The 21404-nt window shown below is 51.4% G+C and overlaps 1 protein-coding gene across 1 annotated transcript in view; it reads right to left on the bottom strand.

Annotated features, from left to right (window-relative positions):
* Positions 1 to 21404, bottom strand: part of PHF21B (PHD finger protein 21B) — a 129709-nt gene that overhangs the window by 20130 nt on the left and 88175 nt on the right. Inside the window, exons 2-4 of the mRNA XM_011934772.1 lie at positions 19698 to 19790; positions 15600 to 15950; positions 12890 to 13030 (exon numbers count right to left, since the gene is read on the bottom strand). Coding sequence (XP_011790162.1) covers positions 12890 to 13030; positions 15600 to 15677 — 219 coding nt within the window. The 5' untranslated portion in view covers positions 15678 to 15950; positions 19698 to 19790. The remainder of the gene's footprint in view (positions 1 to 12889; positions 13031 to 15599; positions 15951 to 19697; positions 19791 to 21404) is intronic.

The following is a 21404-nucleotide window of genomic DNA, read 5'->3' as shown; positions in this document are numbered from 1 at the left end:
TTTTGTTGCCCATACTGGAGTGCAGTGGCACAATCTCGGCTCACTGCAACCTCTACCTCCCAAGCTAAAGCGATTCTCCTGCCTCAGTCTCCTGAGTAGCTGGGATTACAGGCACCCGCCACCATGCCAGCTAATTTTTGTATTTTTAGTAGAGACAGGGTTTCACCATATTGGCCAGACTGGTCTCAAACTCCTGACTTCAGTGATCTGCCTGCCTCGGCCTCCCCAAGTGCTGGGATTACAGGCGTGAGTCACTGAGCCCAGCTAGATTTACAACTTTTTATCTGTAGCCTTTAAACTTGGACAGCTTGGCTGCATATGAAATCCTTGGCTCATTCTTTCTTTCCTTTATTATCTTGCAGATGTTACGCTAGTGTACCCTGGAATTGAAGGTGGTGGTGGAAAAGTCAGACACCAGCTTAACTGCTTTCCCTCTACAGTCAGTAACTTCACTGGGTATCTCAGCGTTGCACATTTTCCCCGGGGAGCACACATCAGCTTTCCCTGGGATCCAATGTGTCCTTTCGGGATCCAATGTGTCCTTTCAAGATGCAGATTATAAAGTCTTTTTAAAAGTTCAGGACATTTTCCTTGAATTGTATTTCAAAAAGTGAAGCATCACCATACCATGAAAAGTGGGGTCTGTCAAATTCAATCCTGTGAGATGTGCACTCACACAGATGGAAGACCACTGGAGTGACTGAGGGGGCTGCAGAGCTGCCTGACTGGGAATTCTGGGGCCATCCAGCAGCTCGGCCAATCAGTACCAGTCTGGCAGCAGTCTGGCGCCACCTGTTTCCAATATTACTTTTGGACCCTGTGTCTAACTAACTGGACAGTGGCAGGGACTCTAGGATGTGCTGAGCTGCTGGCAGCTGTTCTACTTGCCTGACCTGGGAAGGCTGGGCTGGGAGAACACTGGAAATGTGGTGCCTCTACTTTCTCACACCATCTTCCTCTCCCCGAGTCCCCCTTCACCCACACTCATTTGAGGACAGGTTATGAACAGGAAACAGGAGCCAATGCCAACCACAGGACAGCCAAATTCACCTCATTGCAGGAAATTATGGACACGATTTCGTCATTCTGGTTTCCTTCTTTGATGCCTCCCATTATACATGTGTTGTATCTTCTTTGCTTACCTCCCATAGGTTTCACTTACTAAGAAACTTAAACAAAAACTCATTATTCTCTTTCCCATCTTGCAAGACGGTGAGAAGTTGGATACTAAGGAGAAGAAACCCAAGCCAAGAAGGCTGATGCTGGTGGCAAAGTGAAAAGGGGGAACCTCTTTGAGGGAACCTCACCTCAAAGTGAGAAGGGGGAAGCCCCATTGAAGTTGAAATCCCATCCTTGTCAGAGGAATTGGCAGACCTTCCCAGTCTGCTATGTATTCTAGAAAGGCCATGCACAAGAGGAAGTACTCAGCCACTAAATCCAAGGTTGAAAAGAAAAAGGAGAAGGTTCTTGCAACTGTTACAAACAGTGGTGGTGACAAGAATGGTGGTATCCGCGTGGTTCAACTTCACAAAATGCCTAGATATTCTCCTACTGAAGATATGCCTTGGAAGCTATTGAGTCATGGCAAAAAGCCTTCAGTCATCATGGGAGAAAACTGCAAGCCAGCATCACCGCCGGGACCTTGTGATCCTCCTCACTGGGTGCCACAGAAGCAAGAGGGCGGGCGGTTTTCCTGCAGAGCTGGGCAGTGGTTGCTACTTGTGTCTGGGCCTCTAGTCCTCAATTGAGGACACACCGGGAATTTGCCATTGCCACCTCAACCAAAATTTATCAGCAATGTGAAAAATCCCAATACATCTTACTAATGCTTACTTCAAGCAGCAGCAGCTGCAGAACCCCAGATACCAGGAAGGTGAGCTCTTCGACACAGAAACAGAGATTACAGGGCAGTGCAAGGTCGATCATCAGAAAGCTGCAGACTCACAAATTTTACCGAATATCAAACTTATTCCTCATCTCCAGGGCTACCTGAGATCTGTGTTTGCCCTGATGAATGGAATTTATCCTCACAAATTGGTGTTCTAAATTTCTTAAGAAGAATCTAATTAAACAAACGATATATAAAACTAAAAACTATTTTTTGAATTTCATATACTTTTCCCCCTTCTGCCTCTGGTGTCCCTTACCATGTCTTCTGCTGTATCCATGGCCCTCTGTGTTCATTCAGCTATGCATCCATTTCTGGGGTGGTTTTATTATTTTTTTTGTGAATAATTACAGCTCATGGTTCATTCTCTCCAGTAATTTAGCCACTTAGCTATCGTTTCCATAAATCTGTGTATCTTAGCTGTGTAGGTTCCTTCTCAGTGCTGATTGCTTTATTATGCTTCTTTTTTAAAAAAAATCACAGCAGAAGATCAATTTTTTTTTCCTAGTATTCTTTATCTTATGGTAAAAATAGCTTCTCTTTCCTGTATTTCTTGCTTATAGCAGCTTCATATTGTTGTTTTGTTGTTAAACATAACTAAATGAGCTGAATTTTCCTATACTGGAGATTTGTAGCAGGTAGGAAAGGGATTACATTAGCCTTCTAAAAGCAACTCAAAGGCTCTGCCTCTCCTGCCGAGGCAATTGACTGCATTCTTCATCCCTCAGTGGGATTCTCCGATTAACCACGCCTCCTCTGCCTCTCCCCCATGGTCAAAGAGCGTTTCTGCCACCTTCCCTGATCCTGGATGCCTTACAGATTGCAGGTGCAATCCCTCCAGGAGGCACATTTTGCCTGGCACTTTCTAAGACCTGACAACACCAAGCACTCCCTCCTCCAGCACATTCTATATTATCTCAGGCCCAGCTTTCGCCTGACCCAGCCCTGTCTAAGCTAAGGCTGGCTCAGACACTCTCCTTCCTTTTGCACTTCAAGATGGACTTCTGATCTTCAGGGAGTACATGCCACTGACTTCTTCTGCAGCCTGTGGCTCCTTGGCCTTCCCTAGAGTCTCCTATACCACTCCTGGTCACTGCTCACTGCACCGTCAGCTTGCTGCCCAGCCCTGACCTCTGCTGCTTCTGACGACACTAATGCTTTTGCCCAGTCTGCTGATGCTCTGCTCATGTCTGTAATCTGCAAAATGAAGAAAAAAAATCTTGTTGCTATTAGTTTATATGGGATGCAGGGAGAGTCTCAGTTCTAAGTAGCTGCTCTGTTCCTACTGGAAGCTCAGCCAAGTCTTTTTGCCCTGTGGGATCGACTGGCTTCATTCTGATAGCCATGTGTTCAAAACTGTGTTCTGAGGATTTGTCAAATTTGTTGCCTTACAATTCTGCTATTAGGTTGGTGCAAAGTAATTGCACAATACATTTGCACCAAATACATATCCCAAACGATGCTGCTATGGTGCACGTAAGTTTGTGACTGTTAAATTATCCTGATGGATGTTCCACCTTTAGTATTCACATTAACATGTCTTTTTCATTCCTTTCGACCTTTCTGGTGTTTATTTATTTAGGTATGCCTCTGACAAGCAGCATACAACTGGATTGGGTTGTTTTTAAGCCTGTTTTCATTTCTCTAAAAGTAGGAAGATTTCATTTGCATGTATTATGGTTACTGAGTTATTTGGACTTATTTCCTCCACTTTATTTGTATTTTCAGTGTATCCTTTTTATTTTTTCATTTCCTACTTCTTGGGGGAAAAAAAAGCTCCACATTCACTTTTTTCCCTCTGCTGATTTAGAAATTATAGGTGACATTACATTGTTTTCACTGATTAGCCTAAATCTTTTGAGCACATGTTTCTAACTATACACTTTTCTAATGAAGGATGGAGTTAATATTTTTATTATTCTTCCCCAAATTACACTGCTCTTGGCACGTTCTCCCTCCCTCTAAAACATCACCTCCAACCAATTTTTGTTGCCTATAATTTTCCTTTTGTCTGCTTTGTAAAACAAAACTGGATTTTTTTTTTTCACTCTACCTGTAATGTAACAGTCTATACACTCAGTTGTTTCTTACACCCACTGGCTGTCTCTGGCTTCATCTATCTTCTGGCTAAAGCACAGTTCTTTTAAGGATGGTCTGTGGGTGATAAAACCCTTAGTCTTCCTATGTGCAAAATGTCTTTTGCCCTTGCTCTTGAAAAACAACTTAACTGGGTATACAATACTGAGTTGGCAGCGACTTTCCCTCGGCAGTCTGCAGATATTTATTGCTCCACGGTCGTCTGGCTGAGGCTGCTGGAGGCCCCCAGCACATCTGTCATTCTGCTGTTTTTGCCCTGGTCGTTTTTTATGATTTTTCTCTTTGACATGAATTTCTAGCCTCCTAGATTTGGTTTTATTAATCACACGTGAGAGATGGAGTCTACTTTTGATCTAAAAATTCAAACTGATGCTCTTCAACCCTGGGACATTCTTCAGCTTTGCTTCTCCACCTGCCCCGTTGCCCCACACCCGCTCCCCCTGCTGAAAGCCCCAGGAGGTGAAAGCGAGGTTTCCCCACTTGCTTTCTGTCCCTGCCTGCTCCTGCATAGTTTTTCTTTCACATATTTGCATCTCTGTGCCCCATGCATGGTGTCCTGTTCAAAAGCACTAATTATCTCTGCTCCTGCCGTCTAGTAAGCTTTTCAAATGCCATCTCATTGCCATGCTTTTCATGGTAAGGGACACCAGAGGCTGAAGGGGGAAAAGTATATGAAATTCAAAAAATAGTTCTTTTAGTTTTATATATCCTTTGTTTAATTAGGTTCTTCTTAAGAAATTCAATCAGATTTTCGAATTTGTATGTTCATCTAATCTTGCTTTATTTCCTTGATTTTTCTGCTTCATTATTTCTTACTTACTTCTAGATATTACTCCTTTCTTTGCGCATCCTAAACACACTTATTTAAAAGCTGCTGCTAGAGTATTTAGCACAGTTCACTTCATCTGGAATAAATTCATGTTCCAAATGTTGATTTCACTGATCGCCGCCCTTGGCATGAGATCTCGTATATGTAAGAATTCTGTCAAGACTCATCTGGGTACAATTTCTTTCTTTTTCTCTCCCTTACACCCACCTTTCCCTTTCAGCAAGTTTGCAGTTGCCTCAGTGCTGGCCAGCTCCCCAGGTCCGGCTGTGGCCCAGACCCGCAGAGGAGCCCGGTCCACTCGTCTCTTACCCAAGGAATTCTTGGAACTCGCTGCCCTGTGTGAGCTGCCCACTGTCAGGGTCACCCTTGCTCAATTCCGAACCTGGAGCCCGACAGCCAAGGGTGTGGGTCCCTGGCTGCCATGTTTTAGGGACACAGCAACGTTCGGCTCCATCATTATCCTCTCTCTCCACTGTATCTGGGGTTGCTGTGGGTTTGAAACAGAGGTGTCCATTCACGTGAGAACCCAGGGTCTTCCTGACGGACTGGGTGCTTGGATGGATTTCAAGAGAGGGAGTGACTTAGTTATTTCCGAATATTGGAAAGATCATTTGCTGGGTGGATAGACAGGGAAGAAGCCATCCGGGGCAGGGAGACCGGCCGGGATCCACTGCAGTAGCCCTGGGCAGATATGAGACAGGAAGGAGGGCCGGGCACAGGGCTAAAATGTGTGTGTGAACAGGGCTTGCCCAGAGAGCTGCAGGGCTGAGACCTTGCTCCGACTGCCCTTGGCAGGGCCTGTACTGATCTGAGGGCGGCCAGACTCATTCAGATACTGGCTGAGGCCAGGATAATAGGTGGCCACACAGAGGGCTGCAGCTCTGTCCTAAGGAAGGCTGTAGGCCTTGGGACAGGAGGAACCAGGGAGCGCCCCGGGTCGGGAGCCAGAAGCCCAGGTTCTGTCTGAACTTAGCATGCAGCCCCATGATCGTACATGTGGTTTGCCTCTGAGCCTCAGCTTCCTCATCTGTAAAATGAACCTCGTAATTCCTGCCCCGTCTACTGTGCAGCTGCCGTGAGGACAGGGGGAGAAGGAAGGGGAAGCAGAGGCAGTCGCGAGGCTCAGTGGTGATCAGTGTGGGGTGATGGCTGCTGCCCTGCAGTGGATACTGCCATCTCACCCACCTCACACCCCTGAGCTTCCGCTGTCCGTCACCTTGACACCTGTGGGTGCACGCATGTCACGGGTTACAGAGCATCACAGATGCGAGGAGCCTGCTAGGAAGTACATCCGTGCTGCAATCTCACCCTCACTGTGAGAAACCCCAGGGCAGCCTGGCAGCCGGGGAACCTCAGTCTGACGGGGACCCCACCCACCCCCAGCCTCCACCTCCACTCTGAGTTGCTTCCTGGGTCCCCACTCTCTGTGTATTGCTGTAGGTGTCATTTTCTGTTATGGCTGAAATCAGGAGGCATCTGAGGGATGGCAGAAAGGCTGGAGATGTGAGGTCGCGGCCCTGCTGGCTCAAGTTGAGCTGCAGCTACGACCTTGGGCAAGTCGCTCTGAGCCTGTGGTTTCCAGTCCTAAAGGGGACACGATCCACCTCTGTGTGCTTGTGTGGGGTGAACAGCCCAGCCGTGTTCAGCGTCCTGCACGTGCCTGGTGCGGAGTGGGGCGTGGGATGTGCACGGTCTGGGAGCCCTGGGCTTAGGATCACGAGAGACTTTGGCTTCCCTGGCTGTGACCTGGAAGAGCTTCCCTGGCTGTGACCTGGAAGAGCAGATGAGTAAGTGTCCTTAGGAATGAGCAGGGCAGTCTCAGCCACACATAAAAGGACAGGCCCTTCAAGGAGGTTTTGGCCTTGGTCACAGGAAGGGTGGAACACAGCTAAGAGATGAGTGCTTATTACTGATATCCATCCTGATTCCAGGAAAAGGCTTTGTGGGGCATTTGTACAACATGCTGAAACAGACAGTAAACAAGGAAGGAGAAAGGACAGTAAACCTCGGAAAGTAAGGTGAAGTCATGTCATAGGCCCTAACAATTATTAGAGGTGGGACATAGACTGGCCTGTGAGCTCCCTAGCAGCCAGAGCAAAGAGGGACGTAGGGCCAGAAACACAATCCCACGATCCACTGACCTGCTGGGATCTCTGGGAAGTGCAGGGGCGCCGGGTGAGGCCAGCCTTGTGGCCCTCTGGGAAGGCTGGTAATGTGGCCCTTTTCATACCCATAATCTTTATATGGAGGAAAAGCTGTGAGCTGCAAGTGGGAAAATCAGGGAAGGATGAGAATCCAAAGTACCGTACAGCCTCTTCACGACTGAGCAGTTCGGGTCCCGGGGAGTCGGTTCTGACCCCACACCTGACCTCCACTCAGCCTGACCAAAGGCATAGGCGGCATCTAAGGTGCAAGGCTTCACGGCACAGACCGCAGGCTCTGCAGCCAGATGCCTAGGGGTGGCTCCCACCTCTGAGGAGGATCAGTGCTTCTCGGCCTCCACGTCCCCATCTGTACCACGGACTAACAACAGTCCCTTCCTGTGAGGCCTGAAACTGACGCACGCTGAGCACGGACAGGCAGCAGCTAGCGCTCTCCTAGGTGGTCCTATCTCATTCTGCCATTCCCTGCATGGGCCTTGTGGAGTCCGAGAGCTACTGAAATATTCCTCCCCATGGTGCACGGGTCACTCTGGGACACTGCTGGACTTGATGTCCCCTTCTGCTGCAGCCTCTGTTGCCATTCAGCGTGGCTCTGAGCAACCCCCGGGCTGGTCATCCCGTGTGTGCCCTGCTGAGGGCGAGTGCCACTTTCTGGAGAGATGCGGTGACAGTGGAGTTGCACAAACACCACCCACATCTCTTCACAAAAATCCACACCCCTACCGCCTGACCCTGGCTCATCCCGTGACGTTTCTAGGGGCAGGTGCTGCTGTCCGGCTTCCAGGCTCTAACTCAGACACTTCATTGACAGGTTCAAGGTCCAGCAGTCTGTGCAGCACAGCTCTTCTTGGTATGTATGTACGTATATGAGATGGAGTCTCGCTCTGTCACCCAGGCTGGAGTGCAGTGGTGCCATATTCGCTCACCGCAACCTCCGCCTCCCAGGTTCAAGTGATTTTCCTGCCTCAGCCTCCCAAGTAGCTGGGATTACAGGTATGTGGCACCACACCTGGCTAATTTTTTGTATTTTTGTAGAGACGGGGTTTCACCATTTGACCAGGCTGGTCTTGAACTCCTGACCTCAAGTGATCTGCCCACCTTGGCCTCCCAGAGTGCCGGGATTACAGGTGTGAGCCACCGTGCCCGGCCTTGGTCCTCTTTTAAAATAAATTTTAATAAGGATTTTTATCTCAGGACATGCTGTAATTGCAAGTTCTATCTATTTAAGTCATCGCATATGTTTACGCTAATTATGTAATTAGATGTAATTATACTAATTGTATAAATGCACAATGAAAGAACAAAGAGAACCCACCCAGAATACCTTCCCCAATATTAAAGGTGCAGCTGAACCCCAAGAGAGGACAGGAGGGTCATCATGGGAGCCTTGGGCTGCGAGCTGGGCCAGGGCCTCACCGTGCACACGTAGGTGCAGATGCTGCCACAGAATGGAATAGACTTTCTTGAGATGATGAGGCCCAGGGCCACAGAGGAGACTTGCTTCACGCTGTAGCCTCACTTAGCAGCTACTTGACTTCATTGGCTTTTTAGACGTGTCGAAGGACAATAATCAGGTCATTCTTCTGCTCAAAGATACTCCATGGCTCCCCATTACCTAAGAATAAAGCTCCACTTTGGCAGCCTGCCTTCAGGCCCTCCAGGACCAGGTTCCAACGTCTGTCTTCACCCCCCACTGCAGTCCGAAAGCCCAGTTGACTAGTCTGGGTGTGTGGAGTCCTTTCCCACTCCTGTGCTACTGCCTATGCAGTACCCTCCGACTGGTGAGCTATCCCTCTGCCTCCTGTTCTCTGCTGGATCCTGGCAACGCTTCTACCCCTGCAGACCATGTACCTTCTCTCCAAAGCCTTCCTCAGTCCTTCCAGGAGGAAACAGCTCTCTCCCTCTGCCCTCATCTCCTGTAGCACTTCATTTAGAATTCTCTCATGACACATGCGTTTTTGAACCCATTAGAGTCCTTTGTAGCCATCTCTGTCTTTACCCATGGAAGCGAGTTTCCCAAGGGCAAGGACCCTGGCTGCCAGCATCCTGACGTCCCTAGCCTTTGGCACGGAGCCTGGCAGGGAGCAAACTCGAAGGCGTGTTGAACAACTAAAGGAAAGAGTGAAGGGATGCACAACGGGTTTCCTTTGGTAACGACAGTACGTTGATGGGAAGAATCGTTGGGAGCTGTAGGGGTGCAGGGGGTCTGGGGCAGGGCGCTGCAGGTGGGGATAGGGTGGACAGAAACCACTCCTGGGGGGCCACATGTCTCATCTCAATCTTGTGGAATGAAGGGCACAGCAGGCAGGGAAAAGGGAACCGAGGCTGAGCTTGGTGGCTTACACTTGTAATCCTAGCAGTTTAGGAGGCTGAGGCAGGAGGATCACTTGAGGCTTGAGGCCAGGAGCTCAAGACCAGCCTGGACAACATGGAGAGACCCTGTGATATGGTTTGGCTGTGTCCCCATCCAAATCTCATCTTGAATTCCCATGTATTGTGGGAGGGACCTGGTGAGAGGTAATTAAATCATGGGGCAGGTCTTTCCCGTGCTGTTCTCGTGATAGTGAATAAGTATCACGAGATCTGATGGGTCTAAAAACGGGAGTTCCCCTGCACAAGCTCCCTCTTTGCTTGTCACCATCCACGTAAGATGTGATTTGCTCCTTCTTTCCTTCTGCCGTGATTGTGAGGCCTCCCCAGCCATGTGGAACTGTGAGCTCTCCACGAAACCTCTTTCCTTTGTGAACTGTCCAGTCTCAGGTATGTCTTTACCAGCAGCGTGAAAATGGACTAATATAGTAAATTGGTACCAGTAGAGTGGGATGTTGCTGAAAAGACACCCCAAAACGTGGAAGTGACTTTGGAACTGGGTAATAGGCAGAGGTTGAAACAGTTTGGAGGGCTCAGAAGAAGACAGAAAAATGTGGAAAAGTTCAGAACTTCCTAGAGATTTGTTAAACGGCTTTGAGAAAAATGCTGATAGTGAGATGAACAATAAGGTCAGGCTGAGGTGGTCTCAGATGGAGACGAGGAACTTGTTGGGAACTGGAGCAAAGGTGACTCTTGTTACGTTTTAGCAAACAGACTGGTGGCATTTTGCCTCTGCCCTAGAGACCTGTGGAACTTTGAACTTGAGAGAAACGATTTAGGGTATCTGGCAGAAAAAGTTTCTAAGCAGCAAAGCATTCAAGAGGTGACTTGGGTGCTGTTAAAGGCATTCAGTTTTAAAAGGGGAAACAGAGCATAAAAGTTCAGAAAATGTGCAGCCTGACAATGCGATAGAAAAGAAAATCCCATTTTCTGAGGAGAAATTCAAGCTGGCTGCAGAAATTTGCATAAGTAACGAGAAGCTGAATGTTAATCACCAAGACGGTGGGGAATATGTCTCTAGGGCATGTCAGAGACTTTTGCAGCAGCCCCTCCCATCACAGACCTAGAAGTTTAGGAGGAAAAAATGGTTTCTTAGGTTGGGCCCAGGGTCCCTCTGCTGTGTGCAGTCTAGGGACTTGGTGCCCTTCGTCCCAGCCGCTCCAGCCATGACTAAAAGGGGCCAAGGTACCCCTCAGCCTGTTGCTTCAGAGGGTGGAAGCCCAAGCCTTGGCAGCTTTCACATGGTGTTGAGCCTGTGAGTACACAGAAGTCAAGAATTGAGGTTTAGGAACCTCGGCCTAGATTTCACAGGATGTATGGAAATGCTTGGATGTCCAGGTAGAAGTTTGCTGCAGGGGCAGAGCCCTCATGGAGAATCTCTGGTAGGGCAGTGCAGAAGGGAAATGTGGAGTTGGAGCCCCTACACAGAGTCTCTACTGGGGCACTGGCTAGTGGAGCTGTGAGAAGAGTGCCACTGTCCTCTGGACACCAGAATGGTAGATCCACCGACAGCTTGTACCATGCACCTGGAAAAGCTGCAGACTCTCAAAGCCAGCCAGTGAAAGCAGCCAGGAGGGAGGCTGTACCCTGCAAAGCCACAGCAGCAGAGCTGCTCAAGGCTGTGGGAGCCCACCTCTTAAATCAGCATGACCTGGATGTGAGACATGGAGTCAAAGGAGATAATTTTGGAGCTTTAAGGTTTAACTCACCCACTGGATTTCGGACTCTCATGGGGCCTGTAGCCCCTTTGTTTTCACCAATTTCTCCCATTTGGAATGGCTGTATTTACCCAGTGTCTGTACCCTCATTGTATCTAGGAAGTGACTAACTTGCTTTTGATTTTACAAGCTCAAAGGTGGAAGGGACTTGTCTTGTCTTGGATGAGACTTTGGATTGTGGACTTTTGAGGTTAATGCTGAAATGAGTTAAGACATGATTGGTTTTGAAATACGAAGACATGAGATGTGGGAGGAGCCAGGGGCAAAATGATACGGGGGTTTGGCTGTGTCCCCACCCAAATCTCATCTGGAATTCTTACATGTTGTAGGAGGGACCTGGTGGGAAGTAACTGAACCATGGGGAGGGTCCTTCCCAGGCTGTTCTTGTGATAGTGAATAGGTCTCACAAGATCCGATGTGTTTAAAAAACGGGAGCTTCCCTACACAAGCTCTCTTTTTGCCTGCTGCTATCCATGTAAGATGTGACTTGCTCCTCCTTGTCTTCCACCATGATTGTGAGGGTTCCCCAACCATGTGGAACTGTGAGTTCTCCATTAAACCTCTTTCCTTTGTAAGTTGCTCAGTCTTGGGTATGTCTTTATCAGCAGCATGAAAACGGACTAATACACCCTGTCTCTACAAAACATTAAAAAATTAGCCAGGGCGGGGCACGGTGGCTCAAGCCTGTAATCCCGTCTCTACTAAAAAAAATACAAAAAACTAGCCTGGTGAGGTGGCAGGCACCTGTAGTCCCAGCTACTTAGGAGGCTGAGGCAGGAGAATGGCATAAACCCAGAAGGTGGAGCTTGCAGTGAGCTGAGATCCGGCCACTGCACTCCAGCCTGGGCAACAGAGCGAGACTCCATTTCAAAAAAAAAAAAAAAAAGAAAGAAAGAAAGGAAGAAAAGGAACCTAGGTGGGAAGGGTTGAATTTTTGGAAAAGACCTAGAGTGGAGGATGCGGGGCTGGTGCTGGCCTAGGATGCCGAGGACCAAGCTGCAGTACACCTGCTGCCACCACCAGTTCAGCAAAGGACGGCCCTGAGTCAGCTGCTGTCCCTGTGCCACCATCAGTGCAGGGGTTGCGCGTCCACTATGTATTTGGATGGTTCAACATGAGCTTATTTATCTGGCCTCCTTCAGAGGGTGTGTGTGGGAGGTGGAGATATAGGCAATTTCTGGCAAGTTCTCCAGGTACCTTCCAGAGACATCTGCACCTCTCATTCCAGCCTAGGGCACAGCTACTTCTACAGTGCCCAGGGTCCTGCACACACCAAGGACTGGCCATGGCAGAGAAGAGGCAGGGACTGCTTCGGGGCTATGTGCTGCCCAGAGGAGCCCCTTTCCCTACTGGACTCAGGACGGAAGGGCCCACAGCCGGGGCCCCTGGGATGGAGTGTAATGACCAAAAGTCCCCACCAGGTGCTGTCCAGGGGCTCAGCAAACATGAACTCGCAGAATCCTCTCAGCAGCCCTGTGAGGAAGGAGGCCCTGCCATTCCCGCCATACAGATGAGCAGACAGACACGAGCTGCTCACGGTCAGACCGCTGGAAACCGGCAGTGCAGGACCCATGCAGAATGGTTCTAAAATTTGTGCTAACTACCGCCCCGCGCTGCCGTTCAGTCAGTGCCTCCCTGAGATAGAACAGTTGACACCTGGGCTTGCTGGGCGAGGCCCCATCCTGGCTGCCCACTGCACAGGGCAGCTGTGCCTGTGGCTTGTCGGCACCACCCCATAGTGAGGCCATCCCCGCTACACACAGCGGCCTCAGACGTCACCTGCAGGCTGAGCAGGGCCTGGGCCCTCGGGAGACGGCTATCCTACCTCGGGGTTCTCCTGGGTCGGGGGCCGGTCTTCCTTCTTCTTTTTGGTGGCCTGAGCTCCCTGAGATGGCTCCTCTGTGGGCGGCCGCGACTCTGCCGTGCTCTCGGGCTGCGTCTGCACTTGAGGCTGAATGATGATGACCTGGAAGAAGCCATGGAGGGGTGAAGGGGACAGTGATGGGGAGGGAGGGGTGAGGGGAAGAGAGGAGGGGTGGAGGAGGCTGGAGAGTGAGGGTGAGGGGCACGGGGAGGAATGGAAGAGTGAAGGGGGCTGGGGAGGTAGCTGATAGGGCACAGGGCAGGGGTTGGGGAGCACAGAGCCTGGGCTGGGCCATCCTAGGAGGGAGGATCCCCGGGAACTGAGTGGTTTGCACCCCTGTGTGTCCAGCACCTGCCCCTCCTGACACACCTTTTCCACCATGGGGAGGGTCTGCATGAGAAGCCGGCCCGGTTTAGGAACCGGGAAGGCCTGGGTTCCAGTCCTGCCCCACCGCGTCCCAGCTGTGTGGCCTCAGGGGAGTCACTGCTTCTGAGAGTCAGGTTGGTCATCAGTGAAAACTAGCCACACCTCCCCCCAGGGAGGCCGTGCACACTCAGGCAGCGAGGACTTCTCATCCCATCTCAGGTGCGAGGAACTGAGGCCACGAGAGCTCAGACTTGCTCCTGGCCTGAAGCCATCTAGTCAGGAGGCAGAGGGGCTGGGAACCCCTCAGGTCGGCCTTGCTCCATTTCTCCCACCCCACACCACAGCGCCTGAGACACACAAGCCTGGCTTGGGGACACAGGTGGGAATAACGTTCTAGTTTTTTCACTGCCATGAGGCCCCTCATGTGGTGGATGGGGAAGGGGAAGGGGGTCTTCAGATGCCACCCTGCGCCGGCCCCCCTTAGCCAGCCTTCCTCGGGGCTCAGGGGATGCTCAGGTTTGATGAAAGGGTGTGATGCTGAAAATCAGCTTGAAATCCACCCATCCGGCCCAGCCTCTCCCTGGGCCAGGATCCGCTGCATCTCTAGCTCTACCGTTTCATTTTTTTGGACAGGAAATTGGGAAAGAATTGTTAGTTTTCATGGCTCCAAGAAGAGGAATTCTCCAGGATCCATCAGTCACAGTCTGGTTTAAACGAGGAATTACTTGAACTTGGTGTTTTTTTGGTTTGTTTTCCCCTAAGCACAGGTGGTGACTGTCTGATGAATTTGAGGCTTCTGAGCACAAAGAGAAAATATGTCCCATTTTTCTGCTGGCTTAAGGGAAGCTCTGTCTTCCTTTTTGTATCACATTTTTAAAACCCCCAAATCTCTCTATGGAAAAAAAAAATGTCCCTTTTTATATTCATGGAAAGAAAAACATTAAGATCTTCAATAGGAAAAAGGACAAAGAACATTCTCAAGTCACCCATGAGAAGATAGAATTCTTTTTTTTTTTTTTTTTTTGAGGCGGACTCTTGCTGTGTCACCCAGGCTGGAGTGCAGTGGCTGGATCTCAGCTCACTGCAAGCTCCGCCTCCTGGGTTTACACCATTCTCCTGCCTCAGCCTCCCGAGTAGCTGGGACTACAGGCGCCCGCCACCTCGCCCGGCTAGTTTTTTTTGTATTTTTTTAGTAGAGACGGGGTTTCACTGCGTTAGCCAGGATGGTCTTGATCTCCTGACCTCGTGATCCACCCGTCTCGGCCTCCCAAAGTGCTGGGATTACAGGCTTGAGCCACTGTGCCCGGCCAGAAGATAGAATTCTTAAGTGTAAGAAAAACATTCAAGCTTAACAGTAACCAAGGGAATTCAACTTTCAACAACGAGGCATCTGTGTGTGCCTAGTAAATGGACAAAGAAGTGTTTAAATGGCCAACATCAAATGCTGGTGCAGTTGCAGTGAAACAGACACGCTCCTTCCGACATCTGCTAAGCACCTTGTCTGGATCAGGTGCCCTCCTGGGACACACCTGCCATCCCGCCATGGCCCACGACAACTCTTCAGACTGCAAATTCTCTGAGGGGCCCTCAGTGGGCGGGAGAGCCTGGAAGCACGGGACTCCCGGGAATGCACTGGGTGCAACAGCACCAGGTCACATGAGGGTCGGCCGTCATCCAGGCCGGGGAAGCAGAGGGCACCCCAGCCAGAAGCAAGAGAGGGGCGGCCTGGAAGACCCCAAATGGGGAACAGAGAGAGAGGCCACAGACAGGGACGGCAGGGATGAGGCAGCCCCGAAGGCCTCAAACAGCACAACCACCAGAAGCTCAGAGGGGAGCTGCGGGAGAACCTCAGTTTTAGTTTTAAAACTTGGCAAAAATGATGGGAGATTGCACACTTGGGCAGTGGGGTAAAAATAGCCCTTGACTGTCCAGCTCCACCCGCAGAGACGGAGAATCAATATCTCTTCCAGTCACTCATTCGGCCACACGTCATTAATTGGTTAATCATTTGAACGAATTCATTCATTGACCAATCACTCCTTTTCCACTGGTATTAATTCATTCAGCCACATTGTCTCTGGATCGCATATTCATTCATTTGTTCAGGCACTGATTCACTCCCTTAATCACACTCCATTCATTCATTCGCTCCTCTGTTTCTGCCCCATTCATTCATTTGGCCACTTGATCCTTCTGCCTTCTGGTCATTCACTCTGCCTCAGCTTGTTCATTTGGTCCTTCCCATAAGATTTCCCTCCTGTCTGCGGCCGCACACCCTTTCCGGAGCCTGCTGGTGGGCACTTACCTTGTTGTCAGCACTGATGAGGAGGGGTTGGACTTTGATGCTGTCGCTGACCACAGACACGGCGGTGCTGGGGGCCATGGCGGCGGCATTGCTGGGGGAGGTGGAGATGATGGCGTAGGCCACCCCGGCACTGCTTAGCGGAGAGGCAAAGGCGGCGGGCTCGGCAAGGGCCTGGGGCTGGCTGCCGGGCGCTGGCACATGGCTGACAGTGTTGTTGGCAGTGGGGAGGGCTGGGCTGGGGTTCTTGACGCTGACCACAGTGGCCTTCTGGAATGTTGGGGGCTGCTTGGGTGGCCGGTCCCGGCCCGGGGCAACGGGGAGGCTGTCTGGAATCAGAGTCTTTGGCCTAACCTGGGAAGAAGGGACGGGTGTGTGGTCAGACAGGCAGACACACAGGAGCACAGGGGAGGGGCCGCCCTGGCTCAGAGACTTCCCATATTCAAGGCGGGGGGCAGCATCGGAAAGAGCACAGAGCCCGTCTCGGCCTCACAGAGGGTGAGACCTCGACCCCAACGCCTCCCACCTCCTGAGCTTGCACCGACTGGCCACGGGGCTCAGGAGGGGCTGCTCTGGACCCAAGGCCCTCCCAGTTGCACTCAGAGAAGATGGTGAGGAGCAGTGGGGAGGATGGGAAGGCAGCGCCTGGACGCGAGGGGACAGTCTGTGCAGTGTGACACCCTGCAGATCGAGTCCCAAGCGGCAAAGCCCCCTTTGGCTTTGGAAGTCTGGAAAGCGCTGTCCCTCAGCAGGGACTGGGAGGGGCTGCGAGGGCTCCTGGGCCTTGCCCAGTTCTGCTTCTCAATCTGGGTGGGGGCTGCTGCTGTGCTCCCATGAAAGCCAGAGCGGAGCCCGCGTGGCTGCTGCGGGACTCAAATGACAGTGAGGGTCAGCAGAGGGCAGCCGGGCAGCCACCGGGTGGTTCAGGCCAGGGCTCTGGACAGACTGTTTGGGCCCAATCCTGGCTCCTCTGGGGTCCTAGTGACACCCCTGAACTGGACCAGGTCCCTCATCTGCATGAGGTAATGAGACTTACTGAGGGTTGGAAGAAAGAAAACTGGTGTACCTGACTGGGGGCTGTCGCCAGCGCCCCCACACCCAGCAATGTTTCTGATGGTGGAAATTCCCATCAGAGGCACCACCAGTGGCCCCATGCATGGAACCAGGAGCGCCGCATGCCCCACATGAGGACACGCCCACCCTGGGAGGTCCAGGCCAGTATCATGCCCCGAGAGACAAGGGGACGAGAAGAAGGGGCACGACCTGCCTTCTCATCTGAGCCCCGCTGCGTTCACACTGCAGGGTGGTCGTCCTGGCCTATTCTACAGATGAGCAAACTGAGGTGTGCAGTGGAGACTCACGGGTAATAAGGATGCTACAGTCGTTATCATTAGGGCCTGTCTGGCATCGGTGAAGGGCACAGAGTGCTGTGCTGCCCCGCCCATCTCCTCCCACCCTGTGTCCAGTGGTGCACGTGGAGAGAGTGGTCCAGGGTGGCTCCTACAGGGCCCTGTGGCCTTGGGCAGGTCACCAAGGCACAGCATGCTCTTCGGTTGGACAGCATCATGTCTGTCAGCTCCTTGCCAGTGCCTGGCACAGAGCTGGCCCTTGAGTCTAGTGACCTCTGTGTCCCCTGCCATGCTGGGTCCTCAGCAAAAGGAGCCCAGCCTCCCACATCAGGGCCCTGGCCACACCACGGGGAGGCGATGTGGCCAGCCTGGGTTCAGGTAAGCCTGCCACTCTGTCCTTGGCACCAGAGGTCAGGGCCTTTGTCCCCCCATGCCAGGCTTACAGCCCAACACAAACTCTAATACCAAAGGCTTTAAAGAATCCTCGTTCCTGCCAGCCCTCAGCTGGAGACAGTCACCCATTGGAAAAATGCTGTTCTCTGCCTCTGAAGAGGACTGGTGTGGGGGCGGATGGACGCCCCCATGGTGGTCAGTGAGGACCTCAGCTGTGGCAGTGGCCGTTCCGTGTTCTGTCGGCTCCTCCCTGGTCATCTGGGTTTTGCCCACCTGTTCCGGTTGACCCTGGCCGCCCACCCTACATAAGCAGACTCTGAGCATGGGAGAGCTGGCGTCAATCACAGATGCCAGACACAGAAACTAAGCTCAGCTAGGAGCTCAGGAGCTGGCCTGAGTCACCCCAGACAGAACATCTTCGAGGGACCCGGAGCTTATAGCCTTTCTGCCTGTGTCTCCGGGCCTGCATGCAGCCCCAGGCCAGGAAGCCCCCGGGTCCACCCTGTCCCCACCCTCTCTTCTTTCTCAGGTCTGTGGTCACCCTGCGAGGCTGGCCCCATCACAGGCTGCCTACTCTGTTCCCCGTGTGCCACCTGGAACAGCAGCAGCCGGCAGCTGGACCCGGCATGCACTGGACACCTTCTGGCCTTAGCTGACTGTCCTGGAGGCCAGCAGGCCAACGGCAGGTGTAGACATTTGTGGGGCAGAGACAGCAAGGAAAAAATATGGAGACAGAGGTCCAGGAGGCAGAAAGGAGAGAGGAGGAAGGGTGGGTGTGGGGCAGAGGGAAACAGCACTGGCCTTGATTTGCAGCCTCTCCCTGGAGCCTGCCTTGCTCTGAAGCCTCGCATGGCTCCCTGCTGCCCACAGGTCGCTGACAGGGGAAGCCCGACTCTAAGGTCCCCAGGGGCCCCAGTGGCCTCTCCACCTCCAGGACTGCCCCATCCTCCCTCCCTCAGTGCTTGGACTCTGGTCTCTCCCTACCACCTCTGCCTCTGTTTCTCACCCTGCACCCCCCTCCTGGGGGGCTCCCTCTGGGGCCTAACTCTACCTCGGCCTGCAATATCCTCTCACCCTGAGGCCTAGCTCAAGCACTGCCTCCTCCAGGAGGCCTTCCTTGATGCCCAGGTGTACAGCAAGCCTTCTCAGGGCTCCCGCCATCCCTGTTTCTCTTTCTGGCAAGGCTCGATCACCCTGGACTCACGGTATGTTTTTCCTTGTCTGTCCTCTGTCTAGACCAAGCCTGTCCAAACCACAGGCCACACGCAGCCCAGGATGGCTTGGAATGCGGCCCAACAAATTCAAACCTTCTTAAAACATTATGAGAGTTTTTTTACATTTTTTCCTCTGTATTTCATCAGCTACTGTTAGTGTTAGTATATTTTAAGTGCGGACTAAGACAATTCTTCTTCTTCCAGTGTGGCCCAGGAAAACCAAAAGATTAGAAGATTGGCCACCCCTGCTTTAGACTCTGATTCAGCTCAAGTGGGCACTTGGGGAAAGCTGCCACATAGAAGAGGAGCTCAGGGCAGCCACCTCTTGTCATCCTCGAGCTGGGGGAGTCTGTCCAGCCCCAAGTCCCACGACAGGCAGGGGTCATCTTGGTCTTCACCACTGGCAGCCCCTGGCCCAGTATGCTGTATACAGCAGGTGCTCAACAAAGCTGAGCTTGTGGTAGTAAGGGAACTGGTTAATAATTACCTGGCGTTTGCTCTGTATCAGGCATGGTTACAAATGTTTTCTCCTGACTCAATACTTACAGCCACCATTGACTCAGCCCTCGCAGCCACCAATGGAGGAAGCTGGCGCCAGCACCAGTCCCTCTGCAGGTGAGAAGCCTCGGCCCAGGAAGGCCGAGAGGTCAGGTGACCGGGGCCAAGTGTGGAGTCCAATCGGGGGATCCCTGGACTAGAAACCAGGGCACCTGGCCCAGAGTCTGAGCTGTCCCTGAAATGAATCCCCTCATCCAGAGTGTCTCAAACTTCCTGACCATAACCCATAGTCAAAAACATACATGACGTAGTCACCCAGTCTGTAATCAAGTTGTTCAAGAAACAATGCATAGGATGCATCTTGATATTTCCATTCTATTTTAGTCTGGCCTCATTTATTCCATTTAAAAAAATTCTGGTCATGACCCACTAAATTGATTTCCCAATTCCTTGCTGAAAAAATGTATCTGGTCCAAATGTCTCCATTGAAGAACAGATAGAAGAGGTGAGAGGGGAAGTTGCAGCTGAGAGGGCATGGGTTCCGCCTGGCCCAGTGCCCACCAGAAATCTCAGTGCTGAAGGGTTAGGAACAGAGACTGCGGGGACAGACAGATGGATACCCCAGGGCCCGCCCAAGGGCTGCTTACCTGAGGTAGCACTGCCGCTCCTTGCCCGGCCAACCTCTGCAAGGAGCTGACCTGAGGACCCGTGACAGGCACTGCAGTGATCGTTCCCAAAGCCTGAAAGATAGAGGAGGTCAGCGTTGAGACGGGACGAGCAGCTGAGACCGAATCCGTCGCCCTCAGCCTGGCCAAGCAGGGGGCAGCTGCCTTGGAGACAGCAAATTCTACTCTTCCCTTTCTTAATTATGATTTTTAAAATATCACAATAGTAATCGACATTCCTTCCAGAAAGTTTGGAAACTAGAGAAAGGAAAAGAGTAGCACTGCCCAGAAATCAATTACCCTTTGTTACACGTCGGCTTCCTCTTTTTTCATACAGCTATATATAGAATTTTGTAACCTATTTTTCCACTTTCACTTAAGGACAAGGTGTGATGTCGCTACAATCTTCCTAAATCACTCCTTTAATGGCTATGGGATCTTCCATTCAGCAGACATAATGGCATTTCCTCAGCCAATCCTCTACTCTTGGAAATTTGAGTTCTAGCCCCATCTTTTTCCAGTGAATAAACAATGCTGCAGCGAACATCTTTGTGGATAAATCCATTTCCACATCACAGAGCATTTCTGTAGGAGAGTCTGAATACAGGGATGCATGGACCAAAAGGCAGGAATATTTTTCAGGCCCTTGGTGCGTATCTGCACTGGGTCCCTCAGGAGGGGGAACGGCCTGGGTGTGCACCAACATGTCCCCCCCCCAAATTCCAGCCCAATATGGGGGTCTCGCCAACACACGATGGGATGGCAGCACCAGGTGCAGGTGGACATTCAGCGTAAGGAGAAGGGAGATGGCACCCTTCCATTCCAGGCCCACACACGTATAGGAAATGTGTTTTGGGGTACTCACTTGTCTAAAGTCTCCTTTTGTGGGAACTACCACTACCCACAGCCCCTGATGGAACAGTGTTTTTTTTTTTTTTTTTGAGATGGAGTCTTGCTCTGTTGCCCAGGTTAGAAGGTAGTGGCACAATCTTGGCTCACTGCAACCTCCTCCTCCTTGGTTCAAGTGATTCTCCTACCTCAGCCTCCTGAGTAGTTGGAATTACAGGCGCCCGCCACCACGCCTGGGTAACTTTTGTATTTTTAGTAGAGATGTAGTTTCACTATGTTGGCCAGGCTGGTCTCAAACTCCTGACCTCAGGTGATCCACCCACCTCGGCCTCCCAAAGTGCTGGGATTATAGGTGTGAGCCACTGTGCCTGGTCCTGATGGAGCAGTTCTACGTGGCCACATTTGTACCCCATGAGCCTGCCCTATGGGGAGAGAGGGACCCCCTTGCTCAGATCCAGCCAAACCATCAGTGGCCAGGGACCAGTGAGGTTCTCTCTTGAACTCAGATGCGGAAATTCTTAACAGAATGTTAACAAATCAATTCTAGTAACAACAAAAAGGATAAGACATCATGAACAAGCTGGGCTTATCCCAGGACTGCAAGGCTGCTTTGCCATTTGAAAGTCAGTCCGTGTAATTTGCTAAAATAACATATGGATGAAGAAAAACCGTATGCCGGCCTCAACAGATTTTTCTAAAAGCTGTTAGGACTAATAAATGAGTTTAGCAAGATTGCAGGATGGAACAATATATAAAAATCAGTTGTGGGCCAGGCGCAGCGGCTCACACCTGTAATCCCAGCACTATGGGAGATGGAGGTGGGCAGATCACCTAAGGTCG

This window comes from Colobus angolensis, unplaced genomic scaffold, assembly GCF_000951035.1.
Source record: "Colobus angolensis palliatus isolate OR3802 unplaced genomic scaffold, Cang.pa_1.0 Scaffold138, whole genome shotgun sequence".
Lineage (NCBI taxonomy): Eukaryota > Metazoa > Chordata > Mammalia > Primates > Cercopithecidae > Colobus > Colobus angolensis.
The sequence above is the reverse complement of the archived record's forward strand: the minus strand, read 5'-3'. Positions and strand labels throughout refer to the sequence as shown.